The sequence below is a fragment of the Saccopteryx bilineata genome, chromosome 5, assembly GCF_036850765.1.
Source record: "Saccopteryx bilineata isolate mSacBil1 chromosome 5, mSacBil1_pri_phased_curated, whole genome shotgun sequence".
Lineage (NCBI taxonomy): Eukaryota > Metazoa > Chordata > Mammalia > Chiroptera > Emballonuridae > Saccopteryx > Saccopteryx bilineata.
The window spans coordinates 239,042,326-239,059,315 of record NC_089494.1 but is presented as its reverse complement, the minus strand read 5'-3'; the positions used below and the strand labels follow the sequence as shown (position 1 = coordinate 239,059,315).

At 46.2% G+C, this 16,990-nt stretch overlaps 1 protein-coding gene across 2 annotated transcripts in view; it reads right to left on the bottom strand.

Annotated features, from left to right (window-relative positions):
* RELL1 (RELT like 1) overlaps nucleotides 1-16,990 on the bottom strand; it is a 70,427-nt gene that overhangs the window by 11,409 nt on the left and 42,028 nt on the right. For both annotated transcript variants that reach the window (XR_010731958.1, XM_066280775.1), the window contains exons 4-6: nucleotides 12,679-12,736; nucleotides 9,974-10,210; nucleotides 6,151-6,289 (exon numbers count right to left, since the gene is read on the bottom strand). Coding sequence is in view for 1 of the 2 variants with exons in the window: in XM_066280775.1 (XP_066136872.1) it covers nucleotides 6,154-6,289; nucleotides 9,974-10,210; nucleotides 12,679-12,736 (431 nt within the window). In the remaining variant the exon portion in view is untranslated. The remainder of the gene's footprint in view (nucleotides 1-6,150; nucleotides 6,290-9,973; nucleotides 10,211-12,678; nucleotides 12,737-16,990) is intronic.

The following is a 16,990-nucleotide window of genomic DNA, read 5'->3' as shown; positions in this document are numbered from 1 at the left end:
TTTTAAGATTTATTCAATTATTGTGTGTACTTTCAACATCCAATACCTTGCAGGCAGTGAAGAGACTAAACCATCAGGAAGCCCCAGTTCAGACTCTAGAATGAACTATGGGTATGACCTTGAACAGCATACATAACCTACCAGGGCCTCCCTACTCTGAAACAAGGGAGCCAGAGGCATGGGGAGAAACGTCTAAATACCAGAACGGAAACTCCGCAAGAGCATGGCCCCTATCTGGCCATCTCCCACAAAGCCCCACCCCTAAGGCTAGGCGCAGCGCCTGGCTTATAGTAGGGGCTCAATAAATATTGTAACAGATATAATTATACCTAACTTGACCTAAACTAGCGACCACAGCTCCTCTGAGATCTCACAGTTTATGATCTGGGTCTACTTGTAAGAAAAGCGAATAGCTCACAGTCCGGGACCTGATCCAGGTACAGCTCTAAAAGCCGAATCACATCAGAAGGTCCCCATAGGAGACTGAAGGAGGCCTGGCTGGTGAAAGCCGGTCATGTTGAAAATATCACTACAAAAAACAAGGATGTTCCCCCCTTTATTGGAGAAAGCAAAGCTCCCTTAAACTTCAAAGCCACTGAGCATGTTAGCTCTAAAGTGTGGATTTCTTCCCATCCAAACTCTCTCACTACCTAGCCCCCAGGGATCTGGGAAAAATTAATCCCCCTGAGCCTGGTTCCTTGTCTGTAAAGTGAAGAGATTACCACCCATAACTCACAAAGGTGTGATTTCTTTTTTACAAATTTATATACCATTTCCCCCTTTAACACCAGTAAATCAAATGAAGGGGCTTCCAACAAACCTGAGATCCTTTTGCTTTTTTAAAAAGAGCTATGTATTCACTTCTTCGTTTCTCACCATCCCCCTTCCCTCGTGTTAACAGAAGCCTGACCGCACATAAAGCAGCACGACCTCAGAAAGGCTCTCAGAGACTCTCACCACTCGGCTGGCCCCGAGTTCAAAGGAAAGGAGAAGAGCTTGTTTTCCTTCGCCGTGAGAGGAGAAAAGGAAGGCACTGAAGGTCAGGGAGGCTGACCTCGTGACACACCACCACGCCCGGAGGGCCGGAGGGCGGGAGCAGGACTCGAGGAACAGTCCTGGAACAAGAGCAGAGTGAGCCCAGCAGAGTGGCACAGGTAGGTGAGCAGAGTGAGCCCAGCGGAGTGCACAGGTAGGTGCAGGCGACTTCCCCGTTCTCACTGCCATCCTCTGGTCTTCAGGAGCTGACGTCAGCACAACTTTTCCATTGCCTTGTCACTATTCTGAGCCCAACCCCAGGAAGAGCAGGAATGGTTATTTCTAAGGCCCTCTTAACACAAGCTAGACATTGGCCCCAATTCCTAAGGGACTTGACAAAGTTCTATTTTGAGATGTCACAAGTCAAAGCTCTAATGTCCATTAGAAGGAAAAAGGGATTCACAGAACCTACAGCTGAGGCTTGAGAAATCAGTTAATAAATAAGGCCACCAAGAATAGAATGAGCCTGATCAGGCAGTGGCACAGTGGATAGAGCGTCGGGCTGGGGATGCGGAGGACCCAGGTTTGAGACCCTGAGGTTGCCAGCTTGAGTGTGGGCTCATCTGGTTTGAGTAAAGCTCACCAGCTTGGACCCAAGGTCGCTAACTCAAGCAAGGGGTTACTCGGTCTGCTGAACGCCCACGGTCAAAGGCACATATGAGAAAGCAATCAATGAACAACTAAGGTGTCACAACGAAAAACTAATGATCGATGCTTCTCATTTCTCTCCGTTCCTGTCTGTCTGACCCTATCTATCCCTCTCTCTGACTCTCTCTCTCTGTCTCTGAAAAAAAAAAATAGAATGAAAAATATCGATAACAGTAAATATTTAGTGACTACCAATACCAAGGACTGATGTCAGACTCTTCACATGCAGTACGATATTTACGTCCAGCAACATTTTAAAGATGAAAGGCGTGGAGAGGTTAAGCAACTTGTTTAAAACCATTGGTAGTTAGGGGCAGAGTTAAAATGAAACCTAAACAGTTCAAAACTCATCTTTTAATCACTAACATAAAACACTTAAATTAGAATTAATAGAAGGGTTTCAATAATAAAACGATTTAAAATAAAGAAATGTCTACTATTATGCTTTCGTGTTTTGATTAAAAATAATAGGTAAACTTTCTAAATCAATGTTTTCAATAGGAATTACTGTGCAATGGAAAAAGGAATATATACTTCAGAACTGGGTGCTATAGAATGCTCACGACAGTGTCACTTTTAAAAAATGAGAGACTGCCCTGGCCAGAGAGCTCAGTTGGTTAGAGCGTCGTCCCAAAGCACGGAGGTTGCTGGTTCGATCCCCAGTCAGGGCACAGACAGGAACAAATGTTCCTTGCTCTCTCTGCTCTCTCACTTTCTCTCTCTAAAATCAATAAAATAAGCATTTAAAAATAAATAAAAGTAAGAGACCAGTGATAATAAAGACAAGGCAGTGGCCTTTGCAGGCAGAAAGCAATTTGATTCATTTAACTTTGAAGAACAAAAGCTTATTCTTCTAAGAAGAAACCAAAACATCTTCTGTGGAAAAAAAGAAACTATTTTAACTGCATTGCCAAAATAAATCAGGCAGAGGGCAAGTTTGATGTAGCTGCCCAGGCCAAGGGGGCAGGGTGAAAAGAATGAGGGAAGAAGAGGTGCCAACCAACTGATTCTGTTTTCTAAAAAGAGAAGGAGAGAGAGAGAGAAATCCTGCCCTCGTCTTGACAATGTTCTATTTAGAATACTAAGTCCAGTTTCTAGTATCAATCACCTACTTAAAAGGAAAAAAAAAGGAAACCAGTAAAGGCACTATACTAAAATACTTCGGCAAAAATTCATATTGAAACTAAAACATCTTTCAGGAAAAAAGACAACTCTAAAACCTGTACCTACATGTTGCTTTTGTGAGGACTGAACTCCATGCACGGTCTGTGCCTTTCAGAGCACGTCAGGGGCACGGGGACGTGGTGGTCGACGTGTAGCCGGCATTATGATTAACTCACTCCATGACTCATGAGCGCCCATAGTATTCTCTCTACTTTTGAGTTTGTTTGAAAATTTCCCTAACAAAAAAATTTTACTTTTAATTTCAAAATTAATTACAAGTTGAAGGCTAGGAAAACACATCCCCTTTCTAAGTTATTCATGTGCTGATTTGGATGGCATCACGTAACATGACTACCCTCTGCTGACGGCTAACTACCTGTCAGACACTCCCCGGCACCTGCCCTCACCAGTGGGTAATGTGAATACCCTATTTCACATTCGAGGAGACCAAGAACAGGGCGGTTAAGTGCCATTCCCTATGGGGAAGCTAAGACTGAGTTTGCTTCTGATCAAAATCACCGCTCTCCTACAAAATCCTGGTGGATGAGTACGTGCTCTGCTGGGAAAATCAAATTTAAATCAGTTAAGTGTGGTCAGGACTTCAGATGATTAGATCAAATTCCTATACTCAGATGCAGCGGAATCTGGACCAAGAAAACCAGTTAAGCAATCCTAATTCTTTTAATCTCCCTAATGTTGGAGTTCCTCTCTCCAGGCAACAGCGACCAAGCCCGGCCAGGGCGCATTAGCAAGGCCCTGTCTAATCAGGCTGCGCCCTGCGCTTCCTGCCTGAAGGCAAGCAGCGCCTCTCTCAGCAGCTGTCAGGCTGACTCACATGCAGTCTGTCCTACAACCCATGCTTGCTTCGCAGCAAAACTGGCTGGGTCTCACCTTCAACCTGAATGGCTAGGTGCTTCCCTTCCCAGCCAGACACGTCCTCACGGCTTTAATCAGAATGCTTCTCTAATTTACCAGAGTCACTCAGGATTCCAGTTCTAATGTCTCAGGTACCATCACTCTGACCACTAAAACTTTCTGCAGTGATGGAAATGCTCTGTGTCTGCACTGCCCATGGCACTCCCTAAATTTGTGATTTTCATTCATTTAAGTAGTCACAGCCCAGGAGGTTCTAGATCAGGGGTCCCCAAACTACGGCCCGCGGGCCACATGCGGCCCCCTGAGGCCATTTATCCGGCCCCCACCTCACTTCTAGAAGGGGCGCCTCTTTCATTGATGGTCAGTGAGAGGAGCATAGTTCCCATTGAAATACTGGTCAGTTTGTTGATTTAAATTTACTTGTTCTTTATTTTAAATGTTATATTTGTTTTTATATTTAAATTTACTTGTTCTTTATTTTAAATGTTATATTTGTTTCCGTTTTGTTTTTTTACTTTAAAATAAGATATGTGCAGTGTGCATAGGGATTTGTTCATAGTTTTTTTTTATAGTCCGGCCCTCCAATGGTCTGAGGGACAGTGAACTGGCCCCCTGTGTAAAAAGTTTGGGGACCCCTGTTCTAGATCATTGCTGGAAACATGCCCCGTTTGTGGGCCCAGGGCCGCCCCTCCGTAAGCACCCTAGGACGGTAGAGGAATGTGGTCAGTCTTGTAACCAGAGATCTAGGTTCACATCAGCTCCTCTTTCCAGCTACGTGACCCTGAACATGCAGCTTATCATTTCTGTTCACTGGTTTCTCCTCCATAAAACTGGGATAGTGATACCCATCTCATTAGGGGATGTTTACCACGGGGACATGTGAGACACACATCACATGTCCTGAAGACTAGAATGCTGAACTGATGTTATCTGCTTTTATCATTATCTTCTTCCTTCTCCTAAATTCCTCCCTTAGTTGCCTTCCCAAAGCACCCGGAACTGGCGAAGAAGCCAAAGGCAGACTGCTGCTCTGTTTCTCTCCTTTAAAGGAAGCCCCTACTCAGCTCCTAAACTTGGGGGTAGGGACCAGCTCTCCCCTAAGGCGAGACGGTGAGAACTCGCACTGGGAAGCTAGCTGTCAGGGCCCTCTGTCTACAGAGTGCAGGGGCCAAGCCTTCCAGGTCACTCCCAGGTCCTCCCCAGCCCTCTGGGTCTGGACAGATCATCAGGGAGGCTTCTCTCAGAGCCACTTCGCTGTCCCACTCAGCCGCACCGACCCAGTGGCACGAACAAGTCACCATCGGCAGCATTGACCGAGCATTTCTCAGGTGCCAGGCCTGGGGCCCCGTGTGTTACTGCACAGAAATCTCACTGCCACCATTGGTAACACCATTGCCATTTTCCAGTGACGAAAGTAAGAAATAAAAAGTCAAAGTATCTTGCTCAGGTCCTAGCATTAATGATTGGCAAACTGGGATTTGAACCTGGCTGCCTGACTCCACAGGGCTCACACTCAACCTTGCCATTTCCTGGACCTTCAGAGACTCAGCCTGTCCATTTCCCCCAGGCCCCAGCCTCCGTCCCTCTGCCTTATGCTCAGGCTTTCGTCAGAGCCCTGGCCCGTGCTCACTCCTTTTACATGTAACGGGAAAACAGGACAGGACGACTGCTCCTCAAGCCAGAACAGAGAGAAGAGGAAGATAAAAGCTAAGCCAATATCAAATTATCAGACGCTTTTTTAAAATCAGAATCTTCCAAAATTAAGATCGCCAGACCAAGAAGCCTTTACTTGCGCTTTTAAATTGCTTCAAAATATTTGGTGGAAAGAGCAGTATTCCTAACTGGGAGTATTTTAGAACTATGGCCCATTGAGGAAAACTGGCTTCCAGCTCAATTAATGGAAGAAGCTTGCTCTAGCCTTTTACAAATCACAGTTTACCTAGCAATGACAACAAGGTTTTATTTCTTTTGGCCTGTACAATTTTTTAAAGGTAATTTAATATGTTGTTAATGTTTAAATACCTGCAGTGATTTCACATTTAAGAAGTCTAGATCTTATACAATTTGCATAAGATCGAGCAACATTAATTGCCTCTGCCTTGTGATAATGCAAATGCAATAGATGGGTTACATGACTTCTGGTTTGCCACAATCCCCACCACCCCACAGTGTCTCCTAAGTAAACCTCTCTCCTATGCATTATGCAGGCCAAGCCCCTGGAGGCACCGGAGTGTGCAGCCTCTTTTAAGAATCATTGGACCGACAAGTAATCACGTCCAGTCCTCTCCAGTCTAACCAGTTGCAGGACAGCATTCTCATTTTCCCGCCAAGTCATTACTATCCCCCCTTCCCACACTCCAGAGAGGCTCTCAGGACCCCCTCCCCATCAGGCACCCCCCCCTCAGTGTCCCCAACATGACAACTCACCTGCTACTCTGTGCCACTTCGTTCTCTCTTCACAGGTGTCACAGGCACCTCCCCATTGACGCTTTCAATCCCACTGATTGACATCAAACTTCTCCGCTCCTTCTGATTTGACTTGTGTTCCACCTTTGTAACTCTAAACCTGGGGGAGGAGGAGAAGAGATTGCATGGGTGTTTTGCTTTTAGTAAACAAGAAATATGAGTGAATCAAAAATCACTCAACTACAGGATTCCAAATAAACTCAGCCAGAAGTTAGGACAGCAACAGAAAGCACCATCATCATTAAGAGGGGCATTCCTGCCAGCACATGCCCCTGCCCTCTGCCCCTTGCTAGACTTCCCAGCTGATTTTCACTCAACACATCCCAGACCGTGCAGGATGCTTTGCAGAGCATGGAACATGGTAGTCAGATATCACATAGCCTCAGAGTGTAGTGTCTAATGATGACGTGGCTTTTATATCAGGCCAGATATAAGCATAACTAGCTTGCAAATTAAGCTGATGTAATAAAATGTTCACTCAGGCCTGACCAGGCGGTGGTGCAGTGGATAAAGCGTTGGACTGGGATGCAGAGGACCCAGGTTCAAGACCCTGAGGTCGCCAGCTTGAGCACGGGCTCATCTGGTTTGAGCAAAAGCTCACCAGCTTGAACCCAAGGTCACTGGCTCCAGCAAGGGGTTACTTGGTCTGCTGAAGGCCCGCAGTCAAGGCACATATGAGAAAGCAATCAATGAACAACTAAGGTGTCCCAACGAAAAACTCATGATTGATGTTTCTCATCTCTCTCCGTTCCTGTCTGTCTGTCCCTGTCTATCCCTCTCTCTGATTCACTCTCTGTCTCTGTAAAAAAAAAAAAAAAAAAAAATGTTCACTCAGAAACTGCCTTAGTCAAAGATACATTTGTCAGGGGGTCCGCTCTCTATACACACATACACTCACTCACTCAGTGGAGCCCCTACTATATATTTTATCAGTATCAGTTGGGGGTAGAATTTTTGTGTCTAATTTTTGTCTGTTTTGTTTTTCTTTTAAGTAAATTTGGGTTAATTTCCTATAAGGATTAATAAAAAATTAAGAAAATTAAGGAGGAGATTTTCACTAAGAATAAGCAAGAAATTAGTTACTCCATTTGACTTCTAGACCATCATCATCAAATCCCTACCATCTTTCATAATAGCTTCTCTCTAGGTCTGGCCTTAAATTCCCTTACAAGTATCCGGAACGCATTCTTCGTTGTCCAGATGAGGTCACCCACCATCAGGAGCGCAGAGACAGGACGCGGAGGGGGGACCGGGAGGAGCGGCCCCAGAACTCTGTTCTGAACTCGAGCACTCTCCAAGCAGCGCGTGCTGCAAGCAGCCTCTGCAGGAACTCAACCTGAGGGAGAGGAGGGTGCCCAGAACTCTGTTCTGAACTCGAGCACTCTCCAAGCAGCCCGTGCTGCAAGCAGCCTCTGCAGGAACTCAACGCTCCTGGGAGCCCACACCTGAGGGAGAGGAGGGTGAGCCCAGAACTCTGTTCTGAACTCGAGCACTCTCCAAGCAGCCCATGCTGCAAGCACAGCCTCTGCAGGAACTCAGCCTGAGGGAGAGGAGGGTGTGCCCAGAACTCTGTTCTGAACTCGAGCACTCTCCAAGCAGCATGTGCTGCAAGCAGCCTCTGCAGGAACTCAACCTGAGGGAGAGGAGGGTGTGCCCAGAACTCTGTTCTGAACTCGAGCACTCTCCAAGCAGCCCGTGCTGCAAGCAGCCTCTGCAGGAACTCAACGCTCCTGGGAGCCCACACCTGAGGGAGGGGGGGGGTGCGGTATATAGAAGCCATGTGGCATCGGAATTGAACACTTCTTGTTTCTAAAGCAAACCAAATACGCCCTGTCTCCACCAGCTCTGGGTTCTAGTTACATTCCGCATTCACAGACTCCCACGACTCTGCCTCTTACTAAAGTCGCGTGGTCAGGAGCTGTCCTGTGTGGCTGGAAGTGGCAAACAGGCCTGCAGTCTTCCCCTCACTGCTTGTGCAACCCCTGGTGAAACTCTACCGAATTAAAATAACAAGAGTGACAGCCAACATTTCTTGAGTGCGTTGGAAGTGCCAAAAACTGGCCTGAGACTTTTACGTGAAGCATCTTGTTTAGTCTTCGCTGCAACCCAGTGAGGTGAGTGGTGCAGTCATCCCTATTTTATACAGGGGAAACGGAGGCACTGAGAGAAGCAAGTCTTTGTAAGTTGTGGTACCAAGACTCGAACAGGGGAGACGCAGCGTGCAGGCCGTTCCCCCAGAGCCTGTCCCTAGAGAAGGAAGGGGCCCATGCACGACCACCACCCTCTGCGCGCGGCTGGCCCTGTCTGGTCCGGCACGCAGGCGCTCAACAAATGTAGCAGCAGCAAGGCAGCTCCTGTGTGAGACTCAAAATCAGAACAGCGGACACTGCAAAAATGCTCTACGTAAAGTCAAACTGAGTCATCACTTGCATTGCAATGTCTCCACATCACACGTGAGTCACAAGTGAAGGGCACTTTAACCTGGGAAACCCCGGGCTCGGGAGGTGGGTCAAGGAAGCAGTCAGCACTCCCCACGGAGCTCACGTGCCACAGCCTGCGGAGCGGTGGGTCAGCTCCCTCGCGGTGCATCCCAGCCCGTGGCTGGCATCTCTCAGGGGCCGAGTGACTGAGTTCTCGCTGTGGACCGTGAGGGCAAGGAACGCAGCACACCAGGCCCACCTCCCTGAGACCTCTGGGGACCATCGTCCGGTACTCACCCCGTTTGCCAGCAAGCCTGGCAGAGCTGCGGACGCAAACAACCTGGGACTCTGAGTGACTGCATGGGGAGCCACCTGCTGACCTTCCCACTTCCACAGGCAATATATCAACTAATGTAAATAGTTGAGAATTGGGGTTTAGCAATTACAGCAAGTGTGATGGTCCATTTCATGTCAACTTGACTGATGAAATGTGACTTCTGGGTTTGTCTGTGAGGGTGTTTCCTGAAGAGATTAGCATGTGAATCTGTGGTCTGAGAAAAGAAGACCTCGCTGCCCAGTGGAGGTGGGCATCGTCTAACCAGTGGTCGGCAAACTGCGGCTCGCAAGCCACATGCAGCTTTTTGGCCCCTTGAGTGTGGCTCTTCCACAAAATACCATGTGCGGGCGCTACCTCTTTAAGGAACGTACCTACCTATATAGTTTAAGTTTAAAAAATTTGGCCCTCAGAAGAAATTTCAATCGCTGTACTCTTGATATTTGGCTCTGTTGACTAATGAGGCTGCTGACCACTGGAGGCTTGAATACAACAAAAAGGCAGAGGAAGGTAAATTTGCTCCTTTTGCTGGAGTTGGGACATGCGTCTTCTCCTGCCACTAAGCCTTCAGACTAGGATCTCAAGTTACACCATCAGCTCTCCTGGTTCTCAGCCTTTGAACTAGGACTGAACTGTGCCACCAGCTTTCCTCTGTCCTCGGCTCACGGCCAGCAGATCACAGGACTTCCTGGCCTCCCTGATGGCATCAGCCAATTCCCATAATAAATCTCTTGTTTGTATCAATATCTCTCTCATTGGATCTACTTTTCTGGAGAACACTAATACAGCAAGTAATTAATTTTTTACCTCCAGTAATACATCTGACATCTGCTCTAGCAATAGCGACCTCTTAGGATTCCTCTGCTTTTGGAAAAAGGCAGAACTCAGACCAGAAAACCCCTAAAAAGTCCAGAGCTCTGACTTGGCCAGGCTGAGGAGAACATACTTTTTATATTTCACAGGTCAGTACAAGTCCACACAGCACATGGACGTGTGTTATGCAAACCCAAGGCATCCGCAGGACTCTTACCTGCCCACAGAAAGGACTGTGACCGCTCCTTGACGCCTCGGGCGGCCTTCTTTGGACTTGTTGGTGGGTTTTATGAAGTGCCACCGTTTGTGCCTGCACCGCTGACACACATCCCTCTCAACAGCACCACCCACTGTGTGCAGATGGTGGCCACAGATGTGCTTTCCTGGGGTGCCACCTGGTGACAAGGGCCCGGGGCTCACAGGTGGGCTCCCAGGAGTGCTGGGGGTCACAGGGCTAAAGTGGGAAGGAAAAAAAAGAGTAGAGCTGGTTACCAAAAAGAAACAACACCTAAGGCAATCTCTCCCACACCACCAAAGAAGCTAGTTTAAATCAAAAGAAAAAAGAAATGCCTCTTCTACTGAAGCACAGGGGCTTTGAGAACTGGTTGTGGGCAGCAAATACACCGATCTCAGGGTCGTGCAACTACAGCTCATGTTAACCAGCAATAATGTGACTTATCACTTCTAGAACGGCATTAACTGGCTGGAAACAGACCCCTTCTTCTAATGATGAAGCACAGTTTGCCTTCAAAGTGTTAGGTTTCTGTCTAAACAGCTGACCTCCATTCTCATGCGATCATACTAATGTCTCACACATAGCAAAGTGCCTGCCCAGATATCATTGACAACCAATAGCCAAGAAATGCCCTGGGGGACAGACAAACTGAAATTCCAATCAAGTTATCCAATCACTTAAGATAGACTATTTAATCCAATTGACTGTTGCACCAAAATAAAAATAAAAAGTTTAATAAATTGCCCGAGGACACATCACTAATACATAATGGATCTCATGATCTTGATCGTTGTCCAGTGTGTCAGAAACAGGGAGATCATTTTGATCATCTGAAAGAAATACAGCCAGACCATCCAGAATATTAAAGAGCAGAAGAATACAGGCCGGGGGTTGGCTGCTTGCAAAAGGCACATGTCAAGGCTCTGGTCCACCAGAAAAGGAGCAATGAAAACAGGACAGGGCCAGCCCGACAGGGAATCAGCCCTCTGACCTGCTCTAAGTGGGTGCAGGTGGGTGCAGGTGAGGTGGTATGTCACAGCGGAGCCTGACACCTGAGACTGTGCCAAGAGCCCCAAAGGCACATGGAAGTCTTATGACTGCAAAAACCGGCCTTGATGCTGCCCAAACCAGCCTGCCTGCATATTAAAAAAGAAGTGTAGCACATGGTTGAAAATGCGTTCTCAAATATCACAGACGACCAGTGGCTTCCTGGTGATCTTTAGGGATGCTCCTTCTAGCGTTAAAATAGAAACACACAGCAGCAGCTTTCTGGACAAAACAATGTTAACACCACATAGTAAAAGACTGAATTTAAAAGTTTAACAACATTCATTCAACAAACGTTTATCAAACACCCGCTGTATATAAAACCCAATGAAGGCTCTACATGATACCCAAAGAAGGCAGAGGCAAAGATACCATGAGCGAACATGGTCCTAACACTGGTGTCTCTGCTCAGGGAGAAATCTTGGGAGAAATCACAGCTCACATGTCCCTGTGAACTACACCACCAGAGTTTCCCTTGCTACCCTTCCTGCACTGAATTACCTCGCTAGAGTGCAGAGCTAATACAGCCACTTTCACAAGCAAGTATGAAATAGTTAAAATATGCTGGGTACACCGCCCACAGAGTAAGCAGGGAAAGGACCGGACTCCTTGCCAGGCAACTCAGTCCCAACATGGCTTCCCGGCCCTTTGCAGTACTGCTCACACGGTTCCCTGGCCACCCAGCCCAAACCTTCTCAGGTGCAGCTCACACTCTCACGCTCCAGGGCCTTTCCTCCAGCCCTTTCTGCCTACAAGCAACGCCTGCCTTTTGCCTCTGCTTGTGGCATGCCTGACTCAGGTGGCACTTCTCTGGAACCTTCCCTGGCCTCCTGCTGGCCCCGCGGCCCCTGGAGCTCCTGGTCGTTACCTCTCCTACAGCACCCACATGCTGTCCACCAGTGGGGGCCACACACATCCCCACTCTCCACTAGATCGAGCCCCCCCATGGCAAGAACCTGAAGGCCCAGTTCCAGTACCCAGGAGGACTCAATAAATGCTCCTTATTGTAGAAATGGAAAACTACATAGACACACAGTTCTGTAATTAATTAGGAAGGACTACGATGCTCAACGACCATAACCCACAACTGGTAATACAAAAACACAACTGAGCAGGCGCCCCCAGACAGCCCGGTTTTTCATTCATCATCATTGTTCATGGAGATCTTCCAATGCCCGAGGTAGCTCGTATTTCTTATCATAACCCAGCGAGGCTGGTACTGTGGTTATCTCCATGGTATACTATAGGTGATAGAATTTGAGCACAGTCTGGTCAGTTAACCTCCCCGAGAAGAGCTGCTTGATAAGTAGTGGAGGCAAGACTCCCTCCAGGTCCCCGGAACCAGCGCTGGTACTGCCTCCCCTCCCCGGTCTCTACCACAGCAGTTCTCAACCAGGAGCATCTCTGCCTTCAGGGGACATGGACAGTGGGCCCACCAAGCCATTGGGAGGGAGTAGGACGCTAGAATCCCATGAGCAGAGACCAAGAATGTTGTTAAACACTCCAACGCACAGGACAGCTCCCCACCGCAAATACAGTGGTTATCTGGCCCAACTGTCAACGGTGCCCAAGCTGGGAAACCTGCTCTAGAGAATATCTGGGAAAACAATGCCCCATCACATGGAGGGAGGAGCACTCACCTGTCAGGATCACAGATGCTGTTATCTGCTACCATTGCCTTTAAAATATCAGCGTTGGCTAAGGGGGAAAAATGTCAAGAATTAAAATAGCATGAGAAAGATGAGTAGTCACAGAATTATCACATCAGAAAAGCTGTTTGGAAAACACCTGACTGAGTTTCTTCAGTTCACAGATAAGGCCCTGGGGCCCTGGAGGAGGGCGGGGCTTTCCCAAATCAACCCTGTGATGTGGCCTGCGGCACTCTCAGCCAAAGACTGTTCACTCTGGGGGGAACTGAGTATTGAGTGATGAGAACCTACATGGAGGACAGCCTCCGACATAGAGCTCTGCTTCCTACACATCGTTACAGTATAACGTAGGAGACGGGTCTTCCTCCTCTCAAACCAAAGGGCACAGCTCCAGGTGCTGCTCCACTGCACTCAGCTCACTTTGCTAAGTCTACAATAAAGTATGTGTCCCAAGAGCCCTGTCTGCTAATGATGTCTGTGTGCCCAAATAATAACCTCTAAACTCTGGATACCCAAGTAGTATCAAGTTTATCCCACATATAATTTTCCAGGTTGGACCATCTGGCTCCCCTCTACTTCCTGACCACAGAGGACCTTAACTCAGGCCAGATCACTTAAAATTTCAAGCATTGGTCACACATTCAAGTTACCTAATATGAACTAAGTTAAATTACACTCCTAATGTTAATTTTTTTTAAATGACATCCATTTTGTATATGGCTGTCCACAAAAGCAAATTAAATCTAAGCTTCTGGGGTCCCTCCCTCATCCGCACATACACGCCCCAATCTTGTCGTCTCTTCTTGAGCGAGTGGTCACATACCCAAGAATAAAAGACTGAATTGAATGTTCAAGTTGCTCTGGGATATTTAACCTTTCCACTGATTTTTAAAGCACTGTCCTCATGACCAAGCACAACAAACTCTTCAGAAATAAAAAGTCACTATTTACCATGTGAGCTAATATCAACACTTAACATATAACATCTCAATGACACTCCTACCAGAGGAAAATTAACCCTGGTTCCAACTGCTGCTTTTACACATTAACAGTTAAGGGTTTATACAGTGTTTCTCAACTTTTGTTAAGTTTTTTTATTTTTTTGGCCCCTCTAGGTCAAATAAGTTTGTAAATATGATATATATGTTTGCTCGCTTATAGTTTACATGGGGTGTGGGAGACAGGCTGTGAGCTGGCAAAGTCATTATAGCCTAAGGCTTAGTTTTAAGACTAAGCTTTTCCCACCCTTTTAATACTAAGATCTTTTCAACATCCTTTTAATACTAAGATCTTTTTAACATCCTTTTAATACTAAGATCTTCTCAAAACTAAGCTTTTCTCCATACCCTTGACTGTTTCATGATGTGGGCACTCTTATGAGGAATCCCATTTATGCCTCAGATAAGTGACTTTGTATCAAAGACTTTTTTATTTGTATATTGGCTTAAAGGCTTTAATTTCTACACTATAAGATAAGGCAGACCAGGGGCTCTCTCTCTCAGATCCTGTCATCAGTATTGCAGAGGAGAGGCAGCCAAGATGGCAGAATGCTGAAGGAGAAGCCAGTTTGTGCAGAGTTTGTGCAGAGAAAAGGAGATGGGGAACAGAGGTGAATAAGGCTGGTGAGCTAGAAACCTTTGATTCTAGAAACTCAGATGAGTCAGTGGCTTTGGGAACCCTGAATGGAAAGGGAGGTGTTTCCCACTGTGTGTATTTCTCGCCTGCCAGGTGCAAGCTAGAATTAAAAGTAATGACCCACCAGTTCTTGTCTCCATTGTTTCATTACGGTCTGTCCGAATCAAAAGTGAACCTGCATGGGCCAGGCAGCTGTGATGGTGGCCACAGCCACTGGTTTTACCCCCCCCCCCAATCTAATTCTCACCCCATCACAACCTTTGTGAGTGAATTCTTTCCCTAACAAGTATTAACACAGGAGTGGATGGAGGAGAAGTAGGGCAGAAGGGGGTAGAGTGGGGGGGGTGGGGAGAGACTCTTCATGGGGCCTGGTGGGCATGCGTAGTGAGTAGAGGGTGGTATATTGAGTGGGACACTTGAAACTGTGTCAACACGATAAATTATAAAATAAAACAAGTACTTTCACAACATAACATCCTTTTCTAAAAGAAATGTTTTCTTGCCCTTTATGACTGTCTGTGAGGATGCCCGAGTGCCTTTCCACACACAGGTTTGGCTCTAACCACGACTCCTCATGTCCAATGAAGCAGTGAAACGGGCCGGCAGCCTCTTCTCCCACACGACGAAGAGCATGTTACCCTCTGCAGGGCCAAGTTCAGTATATTCTGGGGCTGGCTCTCATTTTACCTTTTGACTAACATTAAAGATTTAGAAAAACAATTTTCTTTCAGATAAATGAGTTTAGAAATACACAGTTGACACTTATACTCTGCCATAATTTACCAAGCTTTAAAACTACAAACAGGAAAGAGGGAAAACAACCACACACACACACACACACACACACACACACATGAAAGAGGGAAAACAACCACACACACACACACAGGAAAGAGGGAAAACAACCACACACACACACACACACGAAAGAGGGAAAACAACCACACACACACACACACACACACACACACACAGGAAAGAGGGAAAACAACCACATACACACACACACACAAGTATGAAGACAAAGTCAGCACTTTGAAGATGGCCTCCTTTAGAAACATTCAATTAGAAAATGATCCCAGGAAGATTATTAAAACATATTCAAATTATTACTAACACTGGTTTTGTAAAGGCTTGTGTGGTTTCCCATGATAAAAAAACTCTCTAACACAATGCCACCATTAGAACTGACAAACATACTTGATCTGGTTTTAAAAATGACTGTAAGAGCAACAATCTAATTAAATTCTATTGAATATAGACCTCTTCCTTGCATATCACTCCTAACTCCAGTAAGCCATGAAAGGTGGTTTCTCCTACACTTGTCCACATTCAGTCAACTACACCTCCCTTCGAGGGTTTCCAGAGACCAGGAGGAGTGAGTTACAAGGCAAAGAAAACATGTCAAGAAAAGGGAAAATTTTCTCGTGGGCGGTAATTTCCAGGACATGCTTCCTTTCTTCTTTCCTGCCTTTCTGCCTGATAATGTGCATAAACCAACCAAAATCGGGGGGTGGGGGGGGGGGAATGCCCTATTCTCTCTCCCACCACTATTCTTTTCAAAGTTTTCCCTTACAATCAAGGCAGATCTCCCCAGCAAGAACCACTATGGCCATCGGCAACATTAGAATGCCTGGTATACACCAGCCACTAGCTAAAAGCTTTACAGACCTTATATGTTTGACTCTCCTGACAACCCTAAGAGTAGGTAGAATTATCACTCCCATTTTACAAATATAGAGAATGAGGCGTACAGGTTATAACTGGCTGGCCAGAGCCACACAGGTACAGGGACAGTCCGGGACACAAACAAACCCAGGTCTGTTGGACTCCGAGGCACCCTGATGTTCTTCTGACTCCTCCAAATCTCTACCCCAATTCTTAATAGTTCCATCGTTGACGGGACGTTTGCATAATCCTTACAGCAAGTTTCAGAGAACTACAGTAGTTTATAAAGGCATCCTTTCTGCCATAATATAAATCGCAGTAGGAATCTCTCAAATCCCTCTGCCTGGTGTGAATAACCAGGGGCACTTGGAGAATCATCACAATACTCCCGGTTGTAACTCTATCGGACGATTAAGGTCCTGGAAGAGAAGCTCAGGTGTGGGGCTGCAGAGAAACCCCAGCGGCCTCGCAAACACTCTTCAACTCAGCTTCCTCAGGAAGGAAAATTAAAGGTAGCACTGCAGTTCATCCAAGACTTGAGATTAGAAGGAAAATAATTAGTGCTCTGGTCAGCTGATAAATTCATCCTTCAAGAGATATTTATCACAACTAACCTGATTAGCAACATTCAAGACATCATATGTTTAAACCATAAACAGGCAGTTGCCATGAGTACAGGGGAAACATGACCCCGTTTGCCAAATGAAAATGCAAAGCACAGGACCAGCCATACATCACGACTGCAAGTGTTTTAAAATATGTAAATCTAGGCAAAGAAAACCTATATATAAAATGGGAAAGTGGTAATGGATGAACTGTACTTAATTTTATTTTATATATTTTTTTCAGTTTTAAAAGGTTATGCTATGGTGTGCTTACAATTATAAAAGAATTATAAAGGGAGGTCTAAATTGATAGTAAGCTTAGAGTCTCTTAATGACAGAGGCAAAGGAAATAGAGAAATGGATTTGTTCTGTAGAGGATCTAAATCTCAAGGCAA